At 35.9% G+C, this 24,007-nt stretch overlaps 1 protein-coding gene across 3 annotated transcripts in view; it reads left to right on the top strand.

The window, feature by feature from the left end:
* LOC149785950 (protein arginine N-methyltransferase 3-like) overlaps nt 1-24,007 on the top strand; it is an 85,630-nt gene that overhangs the window by 33,897 nt on the left and 27,726 nt on the right. For all 3 annotated transcript variants that reach the window (XM_089976204.1, XM_089976202.1, XM_089976203.1), the window contains 2 exons: nt 340-460; nt 18,822-19,009. In XM_089976204.1, the coding sequence (XP_089832330.1) occupies nt 340-460; nt 18,822-19,009 (309 nt within the window). The remainder of the gene's footprint in view (nt 1-339; nt 461-18,821; nt 19,010-24,007) is intronic.

Raw genomic sequence — 24,007 nt, 5'->3', positions numbered from 1 at the left:
TTTAAAATCAGTCTATTAATATAAAGACATATATTTCAGCCTCACTCTACTGACATGCAAGCTGCCACCCCTCTTCCTCTGTTTAGGATCATCCATGCAGCAGTGGAAGACTGGCTATTTTATTTGTTTTTGTCTAAATACATCAAAATGATTTCCTTCAAGGTAACATTTTTGTTCTGAGAAGTTTTCATCCTTGAAAGGAATGAAGTTATAAAAATATGTCACCAGTACAGCATAAAATTAAAAGTCAGTGCTATATACAAAACAAAGTCTTGTTGGAGAAATATTTACCTGTATACTTACTAAACCCTTTTAACATATGATCTGCTTATGAGTCAGACTTACTGCCAAGGAGATGGTTATGTCACCTGACCAGTCCCAGAATACACTGCAGGAGGATGAAGATGAGGCATACTTTTCAGGATATTCCCATTTCAGCATTCATGAAACTATGTTAAAGGTAAACTGTTGGTTTTAATTGACACAAGCTGTTTTTCATTAAATGACACAAACTGTTTTATATTCAATGACACAAACTGTTTTATATTCAGTGACAAGCTGTTTAAATGACACAAACTGTTTTATATTCAATGACAGAAGCTGTTTTGTATTCAATGATGTGAGCTGTTTTACATTCAATCACAGGCTGTTTTACATTAAATGACATCAGCTGTTTTACACGCAGTGACACAAGTTGTTTTACATTCAATGACACCAGCTGTTTCCTGCCTTTATCTATAGGAACTATGTTGAAGGTAAACTGTTAATTTTAAATGAAATGACACAGTTGTTTTACATTCAGTGACACAAGCATTTTTACATTCAATGACACCAGCTGTTTCCTGCCTTTATCTATAGGAACTGTGTTGACGGTAAACTGTTAATTTTAAATGAAATGACACAGGTTGTTTTACATTCAATGACACAGGATGTTTTACATTCAGTGGCACAAGGTGTTTAAATGATACAAGCTGTTTTACATTTAATGACATAAGTTGTTTTACATTAAATACACAAGCTGTTTTACATTAAATACACAAACTGTTTTACATTAAATGACTTGGGCTGTTTTACATTCAGTTACACAAGCTGTTTTGCATTAAATACATGGCTGTTTTACATTCAATGACAAGCTGTTTTACATTAAATAACATCAGCTGTTTTGCATTCAGTGATGCAAGCTGTTTCCTGCCTTTATCCATAGAAACTATGCTGAAGGCAAACTGATAGAGGTATGTGTTAGGACTGGTCGGCCTGGTGTCAGGATAATGTGATTGGGTGGGACATCATGCTACATGGGTGTGGCATGATGCCCCAGTGCTAGACATCACTATAGACTGCCACACTGCAGACATCATGTTAAAGCTATGTTAAAAATCCAAATCACACACACACCTTCACAATATATCACTGACATTAGAGCCTTTTATCAGTAGTAACAACTCCACTAGCATTACAACAGAGGAATTGACATATTCTGCTCACATGTCGAGTCTGTTATGTATAAACTTTTGAAAGGGGGATGGGGCTTGTAATCAGTAGACCTTGTAAATGTTAGCTGTTGATTATTGGGCTTATTATTATTGGATATTATCATGTATTAGTGTTTACCACAGGTCATTTTTGGATAATATCACACCACACCATTTATCCCTGTATTAGGATGATGTCACACCACACCATTCAACCCTGTATTAGGATGATGTCACACCACACCATTCAGCCCTGTATTAGGATGATATCACACCACACCATTCAGCCCTGTATTAGGATATCACACCACACCATTCAGCCCTGTATTAGGATTATATCACACCACACCATTCAGCCCTGTATTAGGATGATGTCACACCACACCATTCAGCCCTGTATTAGGATGATATCACACCACACCATTCAGCCCTGTATTAGGATGATGTCACACCACACCATTCAGCCCTGTATTAGGATGATATCACACCACACCATTCAGCCCTGTATTAGGATGATGTCACACCACACCATTTATCCCTGTATTAGGATGATGTCACACCACACCATTCAACCCTGTATTAGGATGATGTCACACCACACCATTCAGCCCTGTATTAGGATGATATCACACCACACCATTCAGCCCTGTATTAGGATATCACACCACACCATTCAGCCCTGTATTAGGATTATATCACACCACACCATTCAGCCCTGTATTAGGATGATGTCACACCACACCATTCAGCCCTGTATTAGGATGATATCACACCACACCATTCAGCCCTGTATTAGGATGATGTCACACCACACCATTCAGCCCTGTATTAGGATGATATCACACCACACCATTCAGCCCTGTATTAGGATATCACACCACACCATTCAGCCCTGTATTAGGATTATATCACACCACACCATTCAGCCCTGTATTAGGATGATGTCACACCACACCATTCAGCCCTGTATTAGGATGATATCACACAACAAAATTCAGCCCTGTATTAGGATGACATCACACCACACCATTCAGCCCTGTATTAGGATGATATCACACCACAACATTTATCCCTGTATTAGGATGATGTCACACCACACCATTCAGCCCTGTATTAGGATGACATCACACCACACCATTCAGCCCTGTATTAGGATGATATCACACCACACCATTCAGCCCTGTATTAGGATGATATCACACCACACCATTTATCCCTGTATTAGGATGATATCACACCACACCATTCAGCCCTGTATTAGGATGATGTCACACCACACCATTCAGCCCTGTATTAGGATGATATCACACCACAACATTCAGCCCTGTATTAGGATGACATCACACCACACCATTCAGCCCTGTATTAGAATGATATCACACCACACCATTCAGCCCTGTATTAGGATGATGTCACACCACACAATTCAGCCCTGTATTAGGATGACATCACACCACACCATTCAGTCCTGTATTAGGATGATATCACACCACACCATTTATCCCTGTATTAGGATGATGTCACACCACACCATTCAGCCCTGTATTAGGATGATATCACACCACACCATTTATCCCTGTATTAGGATGATATCACACCACACCATTCAGCCCTGTATTAGGATGATATCACACCACAACATTCAGCCCTGTATTAGGATGATATCACACCACACCATTCAGCCCTGTATTAGGATGATGTCACACCACACCATTCAGCCCTGTATTAGGATGATATCACACCACAACATTCAGCCCTGTATTAGGATGACATCGCACCACAACATTCAGCCCTGTATTATGATGACATCACACCACACCATTCAGCCCTGTATTAGGATGATATCACACCACACCATTCAGCCCTGTATTAGGATGATGTCACACCACACCATTCAGCCCTGTATTAGGATGACATCACACCACACCATTCAGCCCTGTATTAGGATGATATCACACCACACCATTTATCCCTGTATTAGGATGATGTCACACAACACCATTCAGCCCTGTATTAGGATGATATCACACCACACCATTTATCCCTGTATTAGGATGATATCACACCACACCATTCAGCCCTGTATTAGGATGATATCACACCACAACATTCAGCCCTGTATTAGGATGATATCACACCACACCATTCAGCCCTGTATTAGGATGATGTCACACCACACCATTCAGCCCTGTATTAGGATGATGTCACACCACAACATTCAGCCCTGTATTAGGATGACATCACACCACACCATTCAACCCTGTATTAGGATGATGTCACACCACACCATTCAGCCCTGTATTAGGATGATGTCACACCACACCATTCAACCCTGTATTAGGATGATGTCACACTACACCATTCAGCCCTGTATTAGGATGATATCACACCACACCATTCAGCCCTGTATTAGGATGATGTCACACCACACCATTCAGCCCTGTATTAGGATGATATCACACCACACCATTTATCCCTGTATTAGGATGATGTCACACCACACCATTCAACCCTGTATTAGGATGATGTCACACCACACCATTCAACCCTGTATTAGGATGATATCACACACCACAACATTCAGCCCTGTATTAGGATGATGTCACACCACACCATTCAACCCTGTATTAGGATGATGTCACACCACACCATTCAGCCCTGTATTAGGATGGTATCACACCACACCATTCAGCCCTGTATTAGGATGATATCACACCACACCATTCAGCCCTGTATTAGGATGATGTCACACCACACCATTCAGCCCTGTATTAGGATGATATCACACCAGACCATTCAGCCCTGTATTAGGATGATGTCACACCACACCATTCAGCCCTGTATTAGGATGGTATCACACCACACCATTCAGCCCTGTATTAGGATGGTATCACACAAAACAAATCAGCCCTGTATTAGGATGATATCACACCACACCATTCAGCCCTATATTAGGATGATGTCACACCACACCATTCAACCCTGTATTAGGATGATATCACACCACACCATTTATCCCTGTATTAGGATGATGTCACACCACACCATTCAACCCTGTATTAGGATGATGTCACACCACACCATTCAACCCTGTATTAGGATGATGTCACACCACACCATTCAGCCCTGTATTAGGATGATATCACACCACACCATTCAGCCCTGTATTAGGATATCACACCACACCATTCAGCCCTGTATTAGGATGCTATCACACCACACCATTCAGCCCTGTATTAGGATATCACACCACACCATTCAGCCCTGTATTAGGATTATATCACACCACACCATTCAGCCCTGTATTAGGATGACATCACACCACACCATTCATCCCTGTATTAGGATGATATCACACCATTCAGCCCTGTATTAGGATGGTATCACACCACACCATTCAGCCCTGTATTAGGATGGTATCACACCACACCATTCAGCCCTGTATTAGGATGGTATCACACAACTCCATTCATCCCTGTATTAGGATGATATCACACACCACACCATTCAGCCCTGTATTAGGATGATATCACACCACACCATTCAGCCCTGTATTAGGATGATATCACACCATTCATCTCTGTATTAGGATGGTATCACACCACACCATTCAGCCCTGTATTAGGATGGTATCACACCACACCATTCATCCCTGTATTAGGATGGTATCACACAACTCCATTCATCCCTGTATTAGGATGATATCACACACCACACCATTCAGCCCTGTATTAGGATGATATCACACACCACACCATTCATCCCTGTATTAGGATGATGTCACACCACACCATTCAGTCCTGTATTAGGATGATATCACACCACACCATTCATCCCTGTATTAGGATGATATCACACCATACCATTCATACTGTTCATTCTCATGCCAGTGCATTTTTTGTTTAGGTGCCATGCTCTTTTTTATGTCACAATAGGCATGTTTTCAAGCAACTTTTCATAATTCCCATCTTTGTGTCATGCTAAGGAAAATGGTCGCTTATGTGCTTGACCCAATTTTTTATTATATGTCTTTAAATTGCAAAGCTTTAAACTTTTAATATCATAATAACTCCTTCCCTAAATCACTTCATATTTGGAATTTTAAATGATCAGTATTTCCTTTCTCCATAAATCACTCTGCTTCCTGGGTTATGTTCCATGCTAGGACCATGGAGTCAGGAAGTAGGACAATTTGTGATTAATTGCTTTCATAACTGTATTGAAATATATTCTGTCCAAATTCAGTGCATATTTGGAATAACATCACAACATATTTACCTTCATCAAACGTGTGTCTCTTTCTTGCATGCCTGACACTACATCTTCATCAAACAGTCTCCCCTTCTCCATGCCTGACACTGTATCTTCAAAACAAGTCTAATTCTTGCATGCCTGACACTTTATCTTCATGAAACAAGTGTCCCATACCTCCATGCCTGACACTATATCTTCATCAAACAAGTGTCTCAGTCCTCCATGCCTGACACTATCTCTTTCATCAAACAAGTGTCTCAGTCTTGCATGCCTGACACTATATCTTCATCAAACAAGTGTCTCACTCTTGCATGCCTGACACTATATCTTCATCAAACAAGTGATTCACTCTTGCATGCATGACACTATATCTTCATCAAACAAGTGATTCACTCTTGCATGCCTGGCACTATATCTTCATCAAACAAGTGTCTCACTCATGCATGCCTGACACAATATCCTCATCAAACAAGTGTCACACTCTTGCGTGCCTGACACTATATCTTCATCAAACAAGTGTCTCACTCTTGTGTGTCTGACACTATATCTTCATCAAACAAGTGTCTCAGTCTTGCATGTCTGACACTATATCTTCATCAAACAAGTGATTCACTCTTGCATGTCTGACACTATATCTTCATCAAACAAGTGATTCACTCTTGCATGCCTGACACTATATCTTCATCAAACAAGTGTCTCACTCTTGCATGCCTGACACGATATCTTCATCAAACAAGTGTCACACTCTTGCGTGCCTGACACTACATCTTCATCAAACAATTGTCTCACTCTTGCGTGTCTGACACTATATCTTCATCAAACAAGTGTCACACTCTTGCATGCCTGACACTATAATTTCATCAAACAAGTGTCTCACTCTTGCATGCCTGACACTATATCATCATCAAACAAGTGTCACACTCTTGCGTGCCTGACACTATATCTTCATCAAACAAGTGTCTAACTCTTGCGTGTCTGACACTATATCTTCATCAAACAAGTGTCACACTCTTGCATGCCTGACACTATATTTTCATCAAACAAGTGTCACACTCTTGCGTGCCTGACACTGTATCTTCATCAAACAAGTATCACACTCTTGCATGCCTGACACTGTATCTTCGTCAAACAAGTGTCTCACTCTTGCATGCCTGTCACAATATCTTCATCAAACAAGTGTCTCACTCTTGCATGCATCAAAATGAGTTAATGTTTAAAAACAAAGTTTTCTTTTATTATGTAAGAAAGATTTTTCCCTGAAACTGAAAAGTCATTTAATTAGCTGACAACACTTTTCACATGCATAGAGACATTTTCAAGGCCAGATTCAGCAAGATGACGACACTTTTCACATACATAGAGGCACTTTCAAGGGCTGATTCAGACCCACATTCCGCAATGTCATCATTTTGAGTGTTCAGTTAATTTTATCCTTAATGATTACAGAAGTATTTCAAGAAAAAATGCATAAATATGGGGATATGTTGTTTATACAATTGCTGTCAGATTTCTGTTTATCAGTAACAGAAACCAACGAAGCTTTTTTAACCAAACCCTTGCTTGGTAGCCATCTTATGCAGTCTGGGTAAATGAGACTATCGATATAAGCTTCTGTTTGCCTAAGAAAGCAACTCTTTCACAAACTGTTTTAACGCATTCTAGAAATATGTACATCATATTATGAGAAAACGTAAGAAAAGCATTTTGTTTGTGTGTAAATGTGGCATAATCCATAGTATGGATTTAATTTATTTGCTTAAAACTTGATTTAATGCATAGTATGGTCTTATACTATTGTTGTAAGCCTTGTTTTAATCCAAATTATGGTCTTCAGTTTATATATAAATGCTTCTTTAATTATCCTTTGTCAAACAAAATTTGGTGTACATGTTAGACAAGTTATGTAAATATATCTCTTGCTTGTAGTATAAATACACCTATATATGCCACATAATACATATATTAGACTTGTGATCTAGATATGCCTTGTGTTATATTAGACTAGTGGTCTAGATATGCCATGTGGTACATATACATGTATTAGACTAGTGGTCTGGATATGCCTTGTGGTACACATACATGTATTAGACTAGTGGTCTAGATATGCCATGTGGTACATATACACGTATTAGACTAGTGGTCTAGATATGCCATGTGGTACGTTTGCACGTATTAGACTAGTGGTCTAGATATGCCATGTGGTACATATACACATATTAGACTAGTGGTCTAGATAAGCCATGTGGTACATATACACGTATTAGACTAGTGGTCTAGATATGCCATGTGGTACATATACACGTATTAGACTAGTGGTCTAGATATGCCTTGTGGTACATTTACACGTATTAGACCAGTGGTCTAGATATACCATGTGGTACATTTGCACGTGTTAGAGTAGTGGTCTAGATATGCCATGTGGTACATTTACACGTATTAGACTAGTGGTCTAGATATGCCATGTGGTACATATACACATATTAGACTAGTGGTCTAGATATGCCATGTGGTACATATACACATATTAGACTAGTGGTCTAGATAAGCCATGTGGTACATATACACGTATTAGACTAGTGGTCTAGATATGCCTTGTGGTACATTTACACGTATTAGACTAGTGGTCTAGATATGCCATGTGGCACATTTGCACGTATTAGACTAGTGGTCTAGATATGCCATGTGGTACATATACACATATTAGACTAGTGGTCTAGATAAGCCATGTGGTACATATACACGTATTAGACTAGTGGTCTAGATATGCCTTGTGGTACATTTACACATATTAGACTAGTGGTCTAGATATGCCATGTGGTACATATACATGTATTAGACTAGTGGTCTAGATATGCCATGTGGTACATATACACATATTAGACTAGTGGTCTAGATATGCCTTGTGGTGATATATTAGACTGCTGGTCTAGATATGCCATGTGGTACATATACACGTATTAGACTAGTGGTCTAGATATGCCTTGTGGTACATATGTTAAACTAGTGGTCTAGATATGCCATGTGGTACATTGATTGGTATTCTAGATATGCCATGTGGTACATATAGTATACTAGTGATCTTGATAATCCTTGTGGTACATATTGTAAACTGTTGGTCTAGATATGCCTTGTGGTACGTATATTAGACTGGTCATGAAAGATATGCCTAGTGGTACATTTATTTGACTATTGGTCTAGATATGCCTTGTAGTACATATATTAAACTGGTCATCTAGATATGCCTTGTGATACAATTATTTGACTAGTGGTCTAGGTATGCCTTGTGATACATGTATTAGACTGGTGATCTAGATATGCCTTTTGGTACAATTATTTGACTATTTGTCTAAATATGCCTTGTGGTACATATATTAGACTGGTGGTCTAGATATACCTTGTAGTACATATAATAGACTGGTCATCTAGATATACCTTGTGGTACATATATTAGACTGGTTATCTAGATATGTCTTGTGGTACATGTATTAGACTGGTGGTCTAGATATGCCTTGTAGTACAATTACTTGACTATTGGTCTAGATATGCCTTGTGGTACATATATTAGACTGGTGGTCTAGATATGCCTTGTAGTACATATATTAGACTGGTCATCTAGATATGTCTTGTGGTACAGTTATTTGACTATTGGTCTAGATATGCCTTGTGGTACATATATTAGACTGGTGGTCTAGATATGCCTTGTAGTACATATATTAGACTGGTTATCTAGATATGTCTTGTGGTACATGTATTAGACTGATGGTCTAGATATACCTTGTGATACATATATTAGACTATTGGTCTAGATATGCCTTGTGGTACATATATTAAACTTGTGGTCTAGATATGCCTTGTGGTACATAGACTGGTGGTCTGGATATGCCTTGGACTACATAGACTGGTGGTGTTGATATGCCTTCTGGTACATAGTCTGGTGGTCTAGATATGCCTTGTAGTACATAGGCTGGTGGTCTAGATATACCTTGTGGTACATATATTAGACTATTGGTCTAGATATGCCTTGTGGTACATATATTAAATTTGTGGTCTAGATATGCCTTGTGGTACATAGACTGGTGGTCTGGATATGCCTTGGACTACATAGACTGGTGGTGTTGATATGCCTTCTGGTACATAGTCTGGTGGTCTAGATATGCCTTGTAGTACATAGGCTGGTGGTCTAGATATACCTTGTGGTACATATATTAGACTATTGGTCTAGATATGCCTTGTGGTACATATATTAAACTTGTGGTCTAGATATGCCTTGTGGTACATAGACTGGTGGTCTGGATATGCCTTGGACTACATAGACTGGTGGTGTTGATATGCCTTCTGGTCTAGATGTGCCTTGGGGTACATAGACTGGTGGTTTTGATATGCCTTGTGGTACATAGACTGGTGGTCTAGAGATGCCTTGTGGTACATATATTAGACTTGTGGTCTAGATATGCCTTGTGGTACATAGACTGGTGGTCCAGGACTAGATATGCCTTTTGGTACATGGACTGGTGGTCTAGATATGCCTTGTGGTATATAGGCTGGTGGTCTAGCTATGCCTTGTGGTATTCTTCATTTTCAGTATTATTAATTGCATTGATATCTATCATTGACACTTTTGTGTCTTTAGCAAAACACAGCCATCCAAGATATATCTAGGACACTTGGCATAAATATTGGATTAGTGGTTCATATCTCTAGGACACTTGGTATAAATATTGGATTAGTGGTTCATATCTCTGACACTTGGTATAAATGTTGGATCAGTGATTCATATCTCTATGACACTTGGTATAAATATTGGATTTGTGGTTCATATCTCTATGACACTTGGTATAAATATTGGATTTGTGGTTCATATCTCTATGACACTTGGTATAAATATTGGATTTGTGGTTCATATCTCTAGGACACTTGGTATAAATATTGGATTAGTGGTTCATATTTCTAAGACACTTGGTATAAATATTGGATTAGTGGTTCATATATCTAGGACACTTGGTATAAATATTGGATTAGTGGTTCATATTTCTAGGACACTTGGTATAAATATTGGATTATTGGTTCATATTTCTAGGACACTTGGTATAAATATTGGATTAGTGGTTCATATCTCTGACATTTGGTATAAATGTTTGATCAGTGGTTCATATCTCATTGACACTTGATGTAAATACTGGATTAGTGGTTCATATCTCTATGACACTTGGTATAAATATTGGATTAGTGATTCATATGTGCTTTTTGGTATTCACATATCTTCACAATTGTTTCTGGAGCATACTCCATACTCAAGATATCTCTTTAAGATTGTATACACATACTAAAGTCTGTATGTGCCTTTTGCTGTTTGAACTTCTGTAATTTCAATATTTTTCAAAACCCCATGACCATACAAGAGGCACTTCCCTGTATACTTCATAAATATGAACTTTCAGTACATTAAATCAGTGACAAATTATTCTGTCTCCTAACATGCATTTTGTGTGGATGGGAATATATATGATGAGTTTGTTAAACTACTTGGGGGATTGCCTGGAAAAACTTGACACACAGATTTTCATCCCATGATCTAGTTCAGCCAAAATAAAAATGGTGCCATTCGAACATCCATTATGGATACTACAGTGGCCATTTAAAAATTCTGCATTGTCATCATTTTGAGTTTTCAGTTAATTTTGTCCTTAATGATTACAGAAGAATTTCTAGAAAAAAAATGCATAAATATGGGGATATGTTGTTTATACACCTGCTGTCAGATTGCTGTTTATCAGTAACAGAAACCAACGAAGCTTTTTTAACCAAACCCTTGCTTGGTAGCCATCTTATGCAGTCTGGGTAAATGAGACTATCGATATAAGCTTCTGTTTGCCTAAGCAAGCAACACATTACTCTTTCACAAACTGTTTTAATGCATTCTAGAAATATGTACATCTTATTATGAGAAAACAAGAAAAGCATTTTGTTTGTGTGTAAATGTGGCATAATCCATAGTATGGTTTTAATTTGTTTGCTTAAAACTTGATTTAATGCATATTATGGTCTTATGCTATTGTTGTAAACCTTATTTTAATCCAAATTATGGTTTTAGTTTAGTTTATATATAAATGCTTCTTTAATTATTCTTTGCCAAACAAAATTTGGTGTACATATTAGACAAGTTATGTAAATATATCTCTTGCTGGTGGTATAAATACACCTATATATGCCACATGGTATATATATTAGACTAGTGGTCTAGATATGCCATGTGGTACATATACACATATTAGACTAGTGGTCTAGATATGCCTTGTGGTACATATACACATATTAGACTAGTAGTCTAGATATGCCTTGTGGTACATATACACATATTAGACTAGTAGTCTAGATATGCCTTGTGGTACATATACACGTATTAGACTAGTGGTCTAGATATGCCATGTGGTACATATACACATATTAGACTAGTGGTCTAGATATGCCATGTGGTACATATACACATATTAGACTAGTGGTCTAGATATGCCATGTGGTACATATACACATATTAGACTAGTGGTCTAGATATGCCTTGTGGTACATATACACATATTAGACTAGTGGTCTAGATATGCCATGTGGTACATATACACATATTAGACTAGTGGTCTAGATATGCCTTGTGGTACATATACACATATTAGACTAGTGGTCTAGATATGCCTTGTGGTACATATACACATATTAGACTAGTGGTCTAGATATGCCATGTGGTACATATACACTTATTAGACTAGTGGTCTAGATATGCCTTGTGGTACATATACACATATTAGACTAGTGGTCTAGATATGCCATGTGGTACATATACACGTATTAGACTAGTGGTCTAGATATGCCTTGTGGTACATATACACATATTAGACTAGTAGTCTAGATATGCCTTGTGGTACATATACACGTATTAGACTAGTGGTCTAGATATGCCATGTGGTACATATACACATATTAGACTAGTGGTCTAGATATGCCTTGTGGTACATATACACATATTAGACTAGTGGTCTAGATAAGCCATGTGGTACATATACACATATTAGACTAGTGGTCTAGATATGCCATGTGGTACATATACACATATTAGACTAGTGGTCTAGATATGCCTTGTGGTGATATATTAGACTATTGGCCCATATTAACATATTATTCAGGAGTTCATTTGTTTTCTTAGAAATAAAGTGTTTATGTATTCCTAAGATTTGTTTTTTTTTTCTTCTCTGTTATAAAATCTCAAGGCTATTGCACAGATATTAGGAAGCCCCTTATCAGGAAATTACAACATTCTCACTAATCCTTGAAATGGCCATTGATATGTTACAAGTCTATGCTCTTAAAATAAGTAATAGAAAGAGTGAAGACAACAAGCTTTGTAAAATTTAACAATTAATTTATTTCCCTATGACATAAAATGAAAAACGAGAAAAAAAGAACTTATGGTATTGTGAATTGAATCCAAAAATAATCCAAGTATTAAAGACACAAGTCCTTGTAATAAAAGTCCTGAATAAAATTCAGTTCGTGTCCCAAAGAGATCCAAAATTGAAGGCAATGACATGTCTGTTATGGTCTATGAAGTGCTGATGTGTCTACAGTATTTTTTTTTTAATCACAAAATTATTATTCCAGGTTTGAACTGTCTGTATCCAAGAATTTTGTCAGCGCACTTTTGTATTTCCAGAGAAAGTAATCACTTGAATTCAATAGTTTGAAGAAAATAAAATTCAGCCCAAACTGGACACAACATAATACAACTTAAAGTGCTATATGTTAAAGCACGACTGACTAAATCCTCACAGTCACAAGATAATATAGTTCTCTGCTTGACCCCAGGTCACAAATTAGCATTTTCTAAAAATAACCATTACCTAATAGAAAATAACCTCCCAGAATGATCTAATGAGCCTTGTTTATTTACAACACAATAGCCTACGAAATTCACTTTGGAATCTCCAAAACACTGACCCAAATCATCATGTTTACTTGAATAACAATTTGGTTAATGAGCTCATACTCATAGAAAATATTGAAGCTATTATTAGTTGTTTACATAAATGAAATTTAATATTTTTTTAAAAAGTCAATCGGGTCAAGCAGAAATGAACTCAATTTTGGACAAGGTCAAGTCGACTAAACAATGTTACATTACAATAATATGTAATGAAAATAAAAGAAATTAAAACTAACAGACAAACAATTTGAATTAAATATACATAACAGATAAATATACCTAAAGTGCACTGGGCATTGGGGTTCTTGAAAAAATTGGAAAAAAGTTCTTGAAAAGTTGTTGAATTTTGTCAAACCAAAGGTGTATGAACCCTGTTACAATATACAAGTAAATATAATGTTTAAAGAAGTTAAATAAGGTGTTTATCATGAGTATAGATTGCCAATAATGACTGCAATATTTTATTACGATGTCACATCTTCAGATCAAAATAATGAGAAGGTAAAGCTTTGTCTCGGTTTGTCCCTCCAATCACAATATATGGGCAGACTTTTAACGAGTGACGTTATAAAATACCCATTTAGCTGGAAAACCATCAAGAGTCATCATCATAACCAATATCCAGGTCTAATTAACTAGTTATCATTCACAGTATAGTTCATTGTTTTCAAGATATAATCCCCCTCCCAAAAATATCAGTTTAACTAGTTATCATTCTGTTAGTTCATTTCAGTGTGATATGATCCCCAACCCTAAAATATAAAATTAACTAGTTATCATTCTATCAGTTCATTTCAGTGTGCTATGATTCCCACCCCTAAAATATAAAATTAGCTAGTTATCATTCTATCAGTTCATTTCAGTGTGATATGATTCCCACTCCTAAAATATAAAATTAACTAGTTATCATTCTATCAGTTCATTTCAGTGTGATATGACTCCAACCCCTAAAATATCAAATTAACTAGTTATCATTCTATCAGTTCATTTCAGTGTGATATGATTCCCACCCATAAAATATAAATTTAACTAGTTATCATTCTATCAATTCATTTTCAGTGTGATATGATTCCCACCCCTAAAATATAAAATTAACTAGTTATCATTCTATCAGTTCATTTCAGTGTGATATGATTCCTACCCCTAAAATATAAAATTAACTAGTTATCATTCTATCAGTTCATTTCAGTGTGATATGATTCCCACCCCAAAAATATAAAATTAACTAGTTATCATTCTGTCAGTTCATTTCAGTGTGATATGATTCCCACCCCTAAAATATAAAATTAACTAGTTATCATTCTATCAGTTCATTTCAGTGTGATATGATTCTGACCCCTAAAATATCAAATTAACTAGTTATAATTCTATCAGTTCATTTCAGTGTGATATGATTCCCACCCCTAAAATATCAATTGCCTAGTTATCATTCTATCAGTTCATTTCAGTGTGATATGATTCCCACCCCTAAAATATCAAATTAACTAGTTATCATTCTATCAGTTCATTTCAGTGTAATATTATTCCCACCCCTAAAATATCAATTGACTAGTTATCATTCTATCAGTTCATTTCAATGTGATATGATCCCTATCCCTAAAATATCTAATTGACTAGTTATCATTCTATCAGTTCATTTCAGTGTGATATGATTCCCACCCCTAAAATATCAAATTAACTAGTTATCATTCTATCAGTTCATTTCAGTGTGATATGATTTCCATCCCTAAAGTATCAATTGACTAGTTATCATTCTATTAGTTTATTTTAGTGTGATATGATTCTGACCCATAAAATATCAATTTAACTAGTTATCATTCTATCAGTTCATTTCAGTGTGATATGATTCCCACCCCTAAAATATCATTTTACCTAATTATCATTCTATCAGTTCATTTCAGTGTGCTATGATTCCAACCCCTAAAATATCAAATTAACTAGTTATCATTCTATCAGTTCATTTCAGTGTGATATGATTCCCACTCCTAAGATATCAAATTAACTAGTTATCATTCTGTCAGTTCATTTCAGTGTGATATGATTCCCATCCCTAAAATATCAATTTAACTAGTTATCATTCTATCAGTTCATTTCAGTGTGATATGATTCCCACTCCTAAAATATTAAATTAACTAGTTATCATTCTATCAGTTCATTTCAGTGTGGTATGATTCCCACCCCTAAAATATCAATTTAACTAGTTATCATTCTATCAGTTCATTTCAGTGTGATATGATTCCCACCCCTAAAATATCATTTTACCTAATTATCATTCTATCAGTTCATTTCAGTGTGATATGATTCCCACCCCTAAAATATCAAATTAACTAGTTATCATTCTATCAGTTCATTTCAGTGTGATATGATTCCCACTCCTAAGATATCAATTTAACTAGTTATCATTCTATCAGTTCATTTCAGTGTGATATGATTCCCATCCCTAAAATATCAATTGACTAGTTATCATTCTATCAGTTCATTTCATTGTGATATGATTCCCACCCCTAAAATATCATATTAACTAGTTATAATTCTATCAGTTCATTTCAATGTGATATGATTCCCACTCCTAAAATATAAAATTAACTAGTTATCTTTCTATCAGTTCATTTCAGTGTGATATGATTCCCACTCCTAAAATATCAAATTAACTAGTTATCATTCTGTCAGTTCATTTCAGCGTGGTATGATTCCCACCCCTAAAATATCAATTTAACTAGTTATCATTCTATCAGTTCATTTCAGTGTGATATGATTCCCACCCCTAAAATATCAATTTAACTAGTTATCATTCTATCAGTTCATTTCAGTGTGATATGATTCCCACCCCTAAAATATCAAATTAACTAGTTGTCATTCTGTCAGTTCATTTCAGTGTGATATGATCCTCATTTCTAAAATATCAATTTCCTCAACAAAATAATCTTTTTTTTAATCATAAATCGGCATCAACACTTGAACAATCACTTGTTGTTTCAGTAGTGTGTGCCATTTTGATGACCACACACTAAAATTCAATTCTGAAATCAAATTTTCTACTGACCAGTTATCATCATCTTTCTTCATTTTATAGAAGTCAACATCACAATGTGCAGTGCCTAAACATCAGTTTTTCTTACAAAATAATCATCTATATTTTCATCAAGATCAACATCTACATCATTGCCATCACTTAACAGTTTAGAACTGTTCACCATCTTGATATCCACATGTTAAAAATCATTTTGAAATAACCAGTCTGTCATCAACTCTGTCCATTTTCAAATAACCAGTTTATCATCAACTCTGTCCATTTTGAGGGGCCACGAGTGGCCGAGTGGTCCAAAGCGCTCACCGTTACAGATCACTGCCATCTCACCTCTGTCTGCGTGGGTTCAAGTCCAAGGCTCGGCTAGCGTTGGTACGTGGGAAAGTCTGCCAGTAGCTTCTCGTTGGTCGGTGGTTCTTGCCTGGGTTTTCCAGGGTTCTTCCTCCACCATTAATACTGGCCGCCATGTATAGCCTATCTTGTGCTGAAAATGGCGTTAAACCCTAGAACAACAACAACTGTCCATTTTGAAATAACCAGTTTATCATCAACTCTGTTCATTTTGAAATAACCAGTCTGTCATCAACTCTGTTCATTTTGAAATAACCAATTTATCATCAACTCTGTTCATTTTGAAATAACCAGTCTGTCATCAACTCTGTCCATTTTGAAATAACCAATTTATCATCAACTCTTTTCATTTTGAAATAACCAGTTTATCATAAGCTCTGTTCATTTTGAAATAACCAGTTTACCATCAGCTCTGTTCATTTTGAATTAACCAGTTTGTCATCAACTCTGTCCATTTTGAAATAACCAGTTTATCATCAACTCTGTTCATTTTGAAATAACCAGTTTATCATCAACTCTGTCCATTTTGAAATAACCAGTTTATCATCAGCTCTGTTCATTTTGAAATAACCAGTTTGTCATCAGCTCTGTTCATTTTGAGATAACCAGTTTGTCATCAACTCTGTCCATTTTGAAATAACCAGTTTATCATCAACTCTGTTCATTTTGAAATAACCAGTTTATCATCAACTCTGTCCATTTTGAAATAACCAGTTTATCATCAGCTCTGTTCATTTTGAAATAACCAGTTTATCATCAGCTCTGTTAATTTTGAAATAACCAGTTTATCATCAGCTCTGTTCATTTTGAAATAACCAGTTTATCATCAACTCTGTCCATTTTGAAATAACCAGTTTATCATCAACTCTGTCCATTTTGAAATAACCAGTTTATCATCAACTCTGTCCATTTTGAAATAACCAGTTTATCATCAGCTCTGTTCATTTTGAAATAACCAGTTTATCATCAACTCTGTCCATTTTGAAATAACCAGTTTATCATCAACTCTGTCCATTTTGAAATAACCAGTTTATCATCAACTCTGTCCATTTTGAAATAACCAATTTATCATCAACTCTGTCCATTTTGATGAAGTAAAAATAACAATCCCCACTGCCTGCAATGTCAGTTTTCCACCTGAAATTATTTTCAACTTTTTCAGCAAGCACATCACTACTGTCACTAGCCTCTTATGTCCAGGCTGCCATTTTGATCTCCAGACATTAAAACTCAGTTTTATTTAAGTCACATTTGAACCAGTTTGGGGGTTTTGCTTAATGCATGCTGTCAGTACATGATATGACATTGAGTATCTTCTACCATTTATTTCCTTCTTTTCAAAAGAGTGCATATAATATGATGGTGTATTACACAGTTAAATGCGCAACACTTCCACAAAATGATGGGTGGAATATAGAAAACATACGACCAAAATTGTATCCTGTATGACAAAGGTAAAATACAACAGGCATTGTATCCCATATGAAATAGGTAAAATACGATTGGAATTGTATCCCGTATGAAAAAGGTCAAATACGACTGAGGTTTTTACACCCAGATAAGCGGCCAATTTCTACTTCATTTGTCTTTTAGGAATTTGTAAGCCAAGTCAACAACCAATTTTCAACAAGAAAATGAGATAAAGAAGTATGCTCACCAATTAAAAGAAACATTATTAAGGAAGTTAAACCTCTACTTTTCTTGCTATCTGTATACAACAATGTAATTTTGTTTCTTTTTGCAGGACAGAGTACGCACAGAAAGTTATAGAGACTTTATGTACAAAAACCCAGTCCTGTTTCAAGACAAAGTCGTCCTAGATGTGGGATGTGGCACAGGGATTTTGTCAATGTTTGCAGCCAAAGCGGGAGCAAGTCATGTGATAGCTGTAGACAGATCAGATATCATATATCAAGCTATGGATATAGTTAGGTATTGTTACTAAGCTATCATATATCAAGCTATCCATATAGACTGGTTATGTTAATCAGATATATATCAAAGCTGTGCATAGAGACTGGTTATGTTAATTAGATATCATATATCAGGCTATGGATATAGACTGGTTATGTTAATCAAATATCGTATATCAAGCTATGCATTCAGACTGGTTATGTTATTCAGATATCATATATATCGAGTGAGGAATACTGAATACTGTGTACATGCCAACCCTTCTGATTTTTGGCAGAAGCTTGTTATTGTGATCACTTTTGGCATGAAAGTGCACATCTGTGTTAAAGAACTCTAGTGTTAAATTCTAACCAAACTCAGGAGTGAGTCTCAAACCAGGCTCAAGACTGAGTCTTTTGTGTCCTAATCATTCTGTTCTTACATTCTAATTTTGAATTCAGGGTTAATGTAGATGCATTTGACATATTATTTATACTAGAGTAACTCTAAGAGGGTCTGGTTTTTTCTTCTTCTTGCTTTTGATTACTTTTTAAAGAGTTCAGAAATAGTTTTTTTATTGCTTCTTGATATAATCCTCCTGTCTTCAGTATGCCTGTATGTTAGCACAGTTTTTTATCACTTCTCCCTATAATACAGCTGATGGAGAGTCCTTCTTATAATACAGCTGATGGAGTCCTCCTTATAATACAGCTGATGGAGTCCTCCTTGTAATACAGCTGATGGAGAGTCCTTATAATACAGATGATGGAGAGCTGATGGAGAGTCCTTATAATACAGATGATGGAGAGCCCTTATAATACAGCAGATGGAGAGTCCTTATAATACAGCTGATGGAGAGTCCTCCTCATAATACAGCTGATGGAGTCCTCATAATACAACTGATGGAGTCCTTATAATACAGCTGATGGAATCCTTATAATACAGCTGATGGAGAGACCTCCTTATAATACAGCTGATGGAGTCCTCCTTATAATACAGCTGGTGGAGAGTCCTCCTTATAATACAGATGGAGTCCTCTTTATAATACAGCTGATGGAGAGTCCTTCTTATAATACAGCTGATGGAATCCTTATAATACAGCTGATGGAGAGTCCTCCTTATAATACAGCTGATGGAGTCCTCCTTATAATACAGCTGGTGGAGAGTTCTCCTTATAATACAGCTGATGGAGAGTCCTGCTTATAATACAGCTGATGGAGTCCTTATAATACAACTGATGGAGTCCTCTTTATAATACAACTGATGGAGTCCTCCTTATAATACAGCTGATGGAGTCCTCCTTATAATACAGCTGATGGAGAGTCCTCCTTATAATACAGCTGATGGAGTCATGAAAATTAGAAGTCAGCATCATCCTGAAGTCTTTGAAATTCTTGATTTTGCTGCTTTCCTGAATAGATGGTAATATCGACATGTGGTTTTGACTACAAGATTTTTTTTGTGATATGTAGACTGGCCTAAATACAAATGCTGCTAATCTGATAATGGTTTTGTCTGCCATGGCATCTACCTTGAAAATCTTACAGAATCGACATATTGGCATTTCACTGAAAACCCTCTTTTGACGTCTAGTTGTTCATGACTGAAAATGTTAACTAAAAATGGTGCTGACATGACTCCAACTTTGTTATGACAGTGATCTCAAAATATGTACTTATTGTTACTATTCCTGAATGGATGATTCTTTTGACACAGGATCTTTGCAAAAAATCTGGTTATGATATGTTATAATAATCAACCAATATCTTGAAGAAAACAACCATTCACGCATGACATGGTGTTTGGTTGCAAAATAACCAAAACTGAATTATACCCAGGTCAATTGTAGGACAGTATCTCGCAAATAAAAATCATTATTTGGAAACACATTCACTTGAGTGCAAATGACAATCTTTTTGCTGGCACAGGTTACAAAAGTATCATTAAAGCAAGTTTTTGCTCTGTATACTATTTACCTGCAGACACCATTGCCCGTTTGTATTAATTATAACTACAGATGCCAAGCACATAGAAGCCCAGGTCCAGGTGGTAAATAAACACAACTGGCAGTGAGCAGTAGACTTATTATTTGAACTTACCGACAGGACATAAAAGACAAAGGTTATTTTTATTGCAAATCAAGCCGACCTCGGAAGCTGAATTTGGATACTTTGAAGCAGGGTTTTCTTGTTTTTAAAGGATATCAATGCAAAGGTTATTTTATTGCAAAGCAAGCTGACCTTCAGAAGCTGACTTTGGATTCTTTTGAGTGTGCTGATTTTTTTTTGAATTTGTTTTTTAATATACAAAGACATCTGATATATGGAAGCTAACTTTGGTTTCTTTTCACTGGTATTTATGGCAATTTTGAAAATAAATAGAAACAATGGAACAAATTTTAAAGTGACACAATATCGTGCTTTGTACACAGACATTAATGTCCCAGCGTCGCCAGAAGATTTGGAGAAAAGTAAAGCATTTAATGAATTTGTGAAGGCCAGAAGAGAAGCAGATGATTTTGCAGACAATATGATCATTAACATGGATGAAATTCTAGTGTACAGGGTTCCCACGCTACCGGGAAATTGGAAAAAAGTCAGGAGAAATGATAAATTTTTCCCAACCATGAAATATCCTGGGATTTTGCAAATATTTATGAAAGTCAGGAAAAACACGGGAATTTTCCGCCACCACTTGACGGCCAAAATAATCTCATAATTGAGTCGTAACTAAAATGATCGTGAGTTAAATTTATCGAGTTCTAACCAGAATATTTCGGAGGGTGCAGTATGGATTATTTAGTTGCTTGCGATAAATATATATGCAGAGTCAATCCAAACACTCTGTGGATTAGATTCGTCTTGTAGACTTTTATTTTGAAAGTCAGCTCAATATCCGTATCTTTCCTTACATGGAAGATATGAAAACCAGTCTAGCATCACAAGAGGCCAACATGGTGGTGGCAAAGCATAGCCGCTTACTGGATGGCCTAGCAAACTTTAAACGTTGCTAGATTGAATAAGACATGCATGAAATTGATATGAAAATTACTTATTTTCTCAGAAATTGTGATTAGTAAAATCTGCTGAAAGACAAGATAAAACTACATCATTGATGAAATGTGACCTGGTGCTTGCGATTTGCATTGCTAGTCACATGAGTACTGTACACATATCTAACAACCCAACTTTTCAAATGTTGTGGAGAAAAAAATTTAAAAATATTAAATGAAAGTCGTATACTGGTTGTAATAAAAATACTAAAACAAAAAAACACAAAATTCTCCATATTTATATATTCCAAGAACAACTTTTGGAGTATTGTTGTATCACTTGACCACCACGTTGACATGTGATTTCTGCTTGATAAATCAGACTGGCCAGGTTGCTGATTTTTGCAAAAAGTATCTGACTTTCATTTAATATAGCTGAATTTCTGTACAACAACATTGTGAAGGAGTTTGTTGTTGTTATTGCTTGAATATTCGGCTTCCGATGTCCTCATTTGAGATTTGTGAAGTAATGTGACTAGTAATGCAAATGGCGAGTACTGGGTCAGGTTTCATCTACGCCGTTGTTTCGTCTTGTTTGACTGCAGATTAACAACATAAACGATTATAATACTTGCCATTTCTGAGAAAATAATGGTGAAAATAAAGGTTAATTCGCTGGATTGGATTCATGCGATGGTCATCCAAGAGTTATGCATTGGTACGTCACTGTCTTTTGAATGTATATGTGTAGTTTTTCAGTCTTCTTGCGATTCTGAAGCGATAAAAGACGCGTGAGAAAGTCTAATCGAGCGGAGGGTTTTGGTCACGCTTGCACTTCTTGTGTTCATTTATACTACTGATAAGGTGATTTCATGTTGTCAGAGATTTCACCGTACTTTATTGATAAAGTGTCAGACTCCAGTGCTTGAACCTGTAACCAGAAAATCCTATTTACTATGTATCTATTAGAATCCTACAAATAATTACATTTTATAAAAGATTGAAATGTATACCTTAAAAAAAATTATGCATCTTAATCAAAGTTTCCAATTTTGCAAGAAGTTGTCCCACACATACAAAATCGTCTGTTGCCCAACATGTCAGCTTGCCATTAGAACGGGATTCTCACAAAATTTCCCAGTGCATAGTCTGTTTCTAAATTCTTTAGTAGTTTTTTCCCCATAAACAAGACGTTGTAAACACATTACACCATATTCATTGTTGTTTCTCTTCCACATAAAAGCTCATTTTTTAAAATAAAATATTGAATTTTACTAAAAAAAACTTTCAAGATCGGTTTAGTTGGTATAATATTGCTTGCCATTTATTGACATTGTTACGTTGAATTTTGTGAAACTAGCTATAAGTCTGATCAAATTACTCGACTAAACTGCTGACAGAAACAGTCCAAATGTATTTCATTTCTATATCCCGATTGATAAAGATTACATCTTTTCAAAGCTGTGCGTAGAATTGGCCAACATATCGCGAATCATGAAAACACAGTGGTGGTATGCCGTGTGTCCAAAATTAATAATATTTTGAACAGAATATTGTGGTGAAAATTGTCTCTTTTCAAGTGGTAAGCATTACAGTATTTTATTTTCGTCAGTCAGTCGAATTTTGTATGCGTTTCACTTTGTTATTGGAGACGAAAACCTGAGATGCGCATAAATGCCCGACAGTAGTATATATTAAAAAACGATACAAGCTCCTGTATCAATACATGTTTGGGGACTGGTTTAACGAATTGCAAGAAGACCAGTGGATTTTACACAAAATTAAGTTCTTGTTTATACAACAGTATATAATTTTGAAGGTCTTTTGTCAAAATTTAAATCAACCCTTTTGAAAATGTTTTTCAAATGATGGATTTTTAACCAGGTCATCTTAAGGAGATTAGGTTGTTTGAAAAATCTTTCTTGGGATTTTACTGGCACAGATAAATTTCGTGGTTAAACTCTTTCTAATTATTCGCGTTTATTTTTTTCATACTGCAACAGAAAATGTTACTTTCTATGAAATGTATATATATATTGCTATAG

This window comes from Sinohyriopsis cumingii, chromosome 12 (assembly GCF_028554795.1).
Source record: "Sinohyriopsis cumingii isolate HCF-2022 chromosome 12, ASM2855479v2, whole genome shotgun sequence".
Taxonomy (NCBI): domain Eukaryota; kingdom Metazoa; phylum Mollusca; class Bivalvia; order Unionida; family Unionidae; genus Sinohyriopsis; species Sinohyriopsis cumingii.
This window is presented reverse-complemented; position numbering and strand designations above follow the sequence as displayed.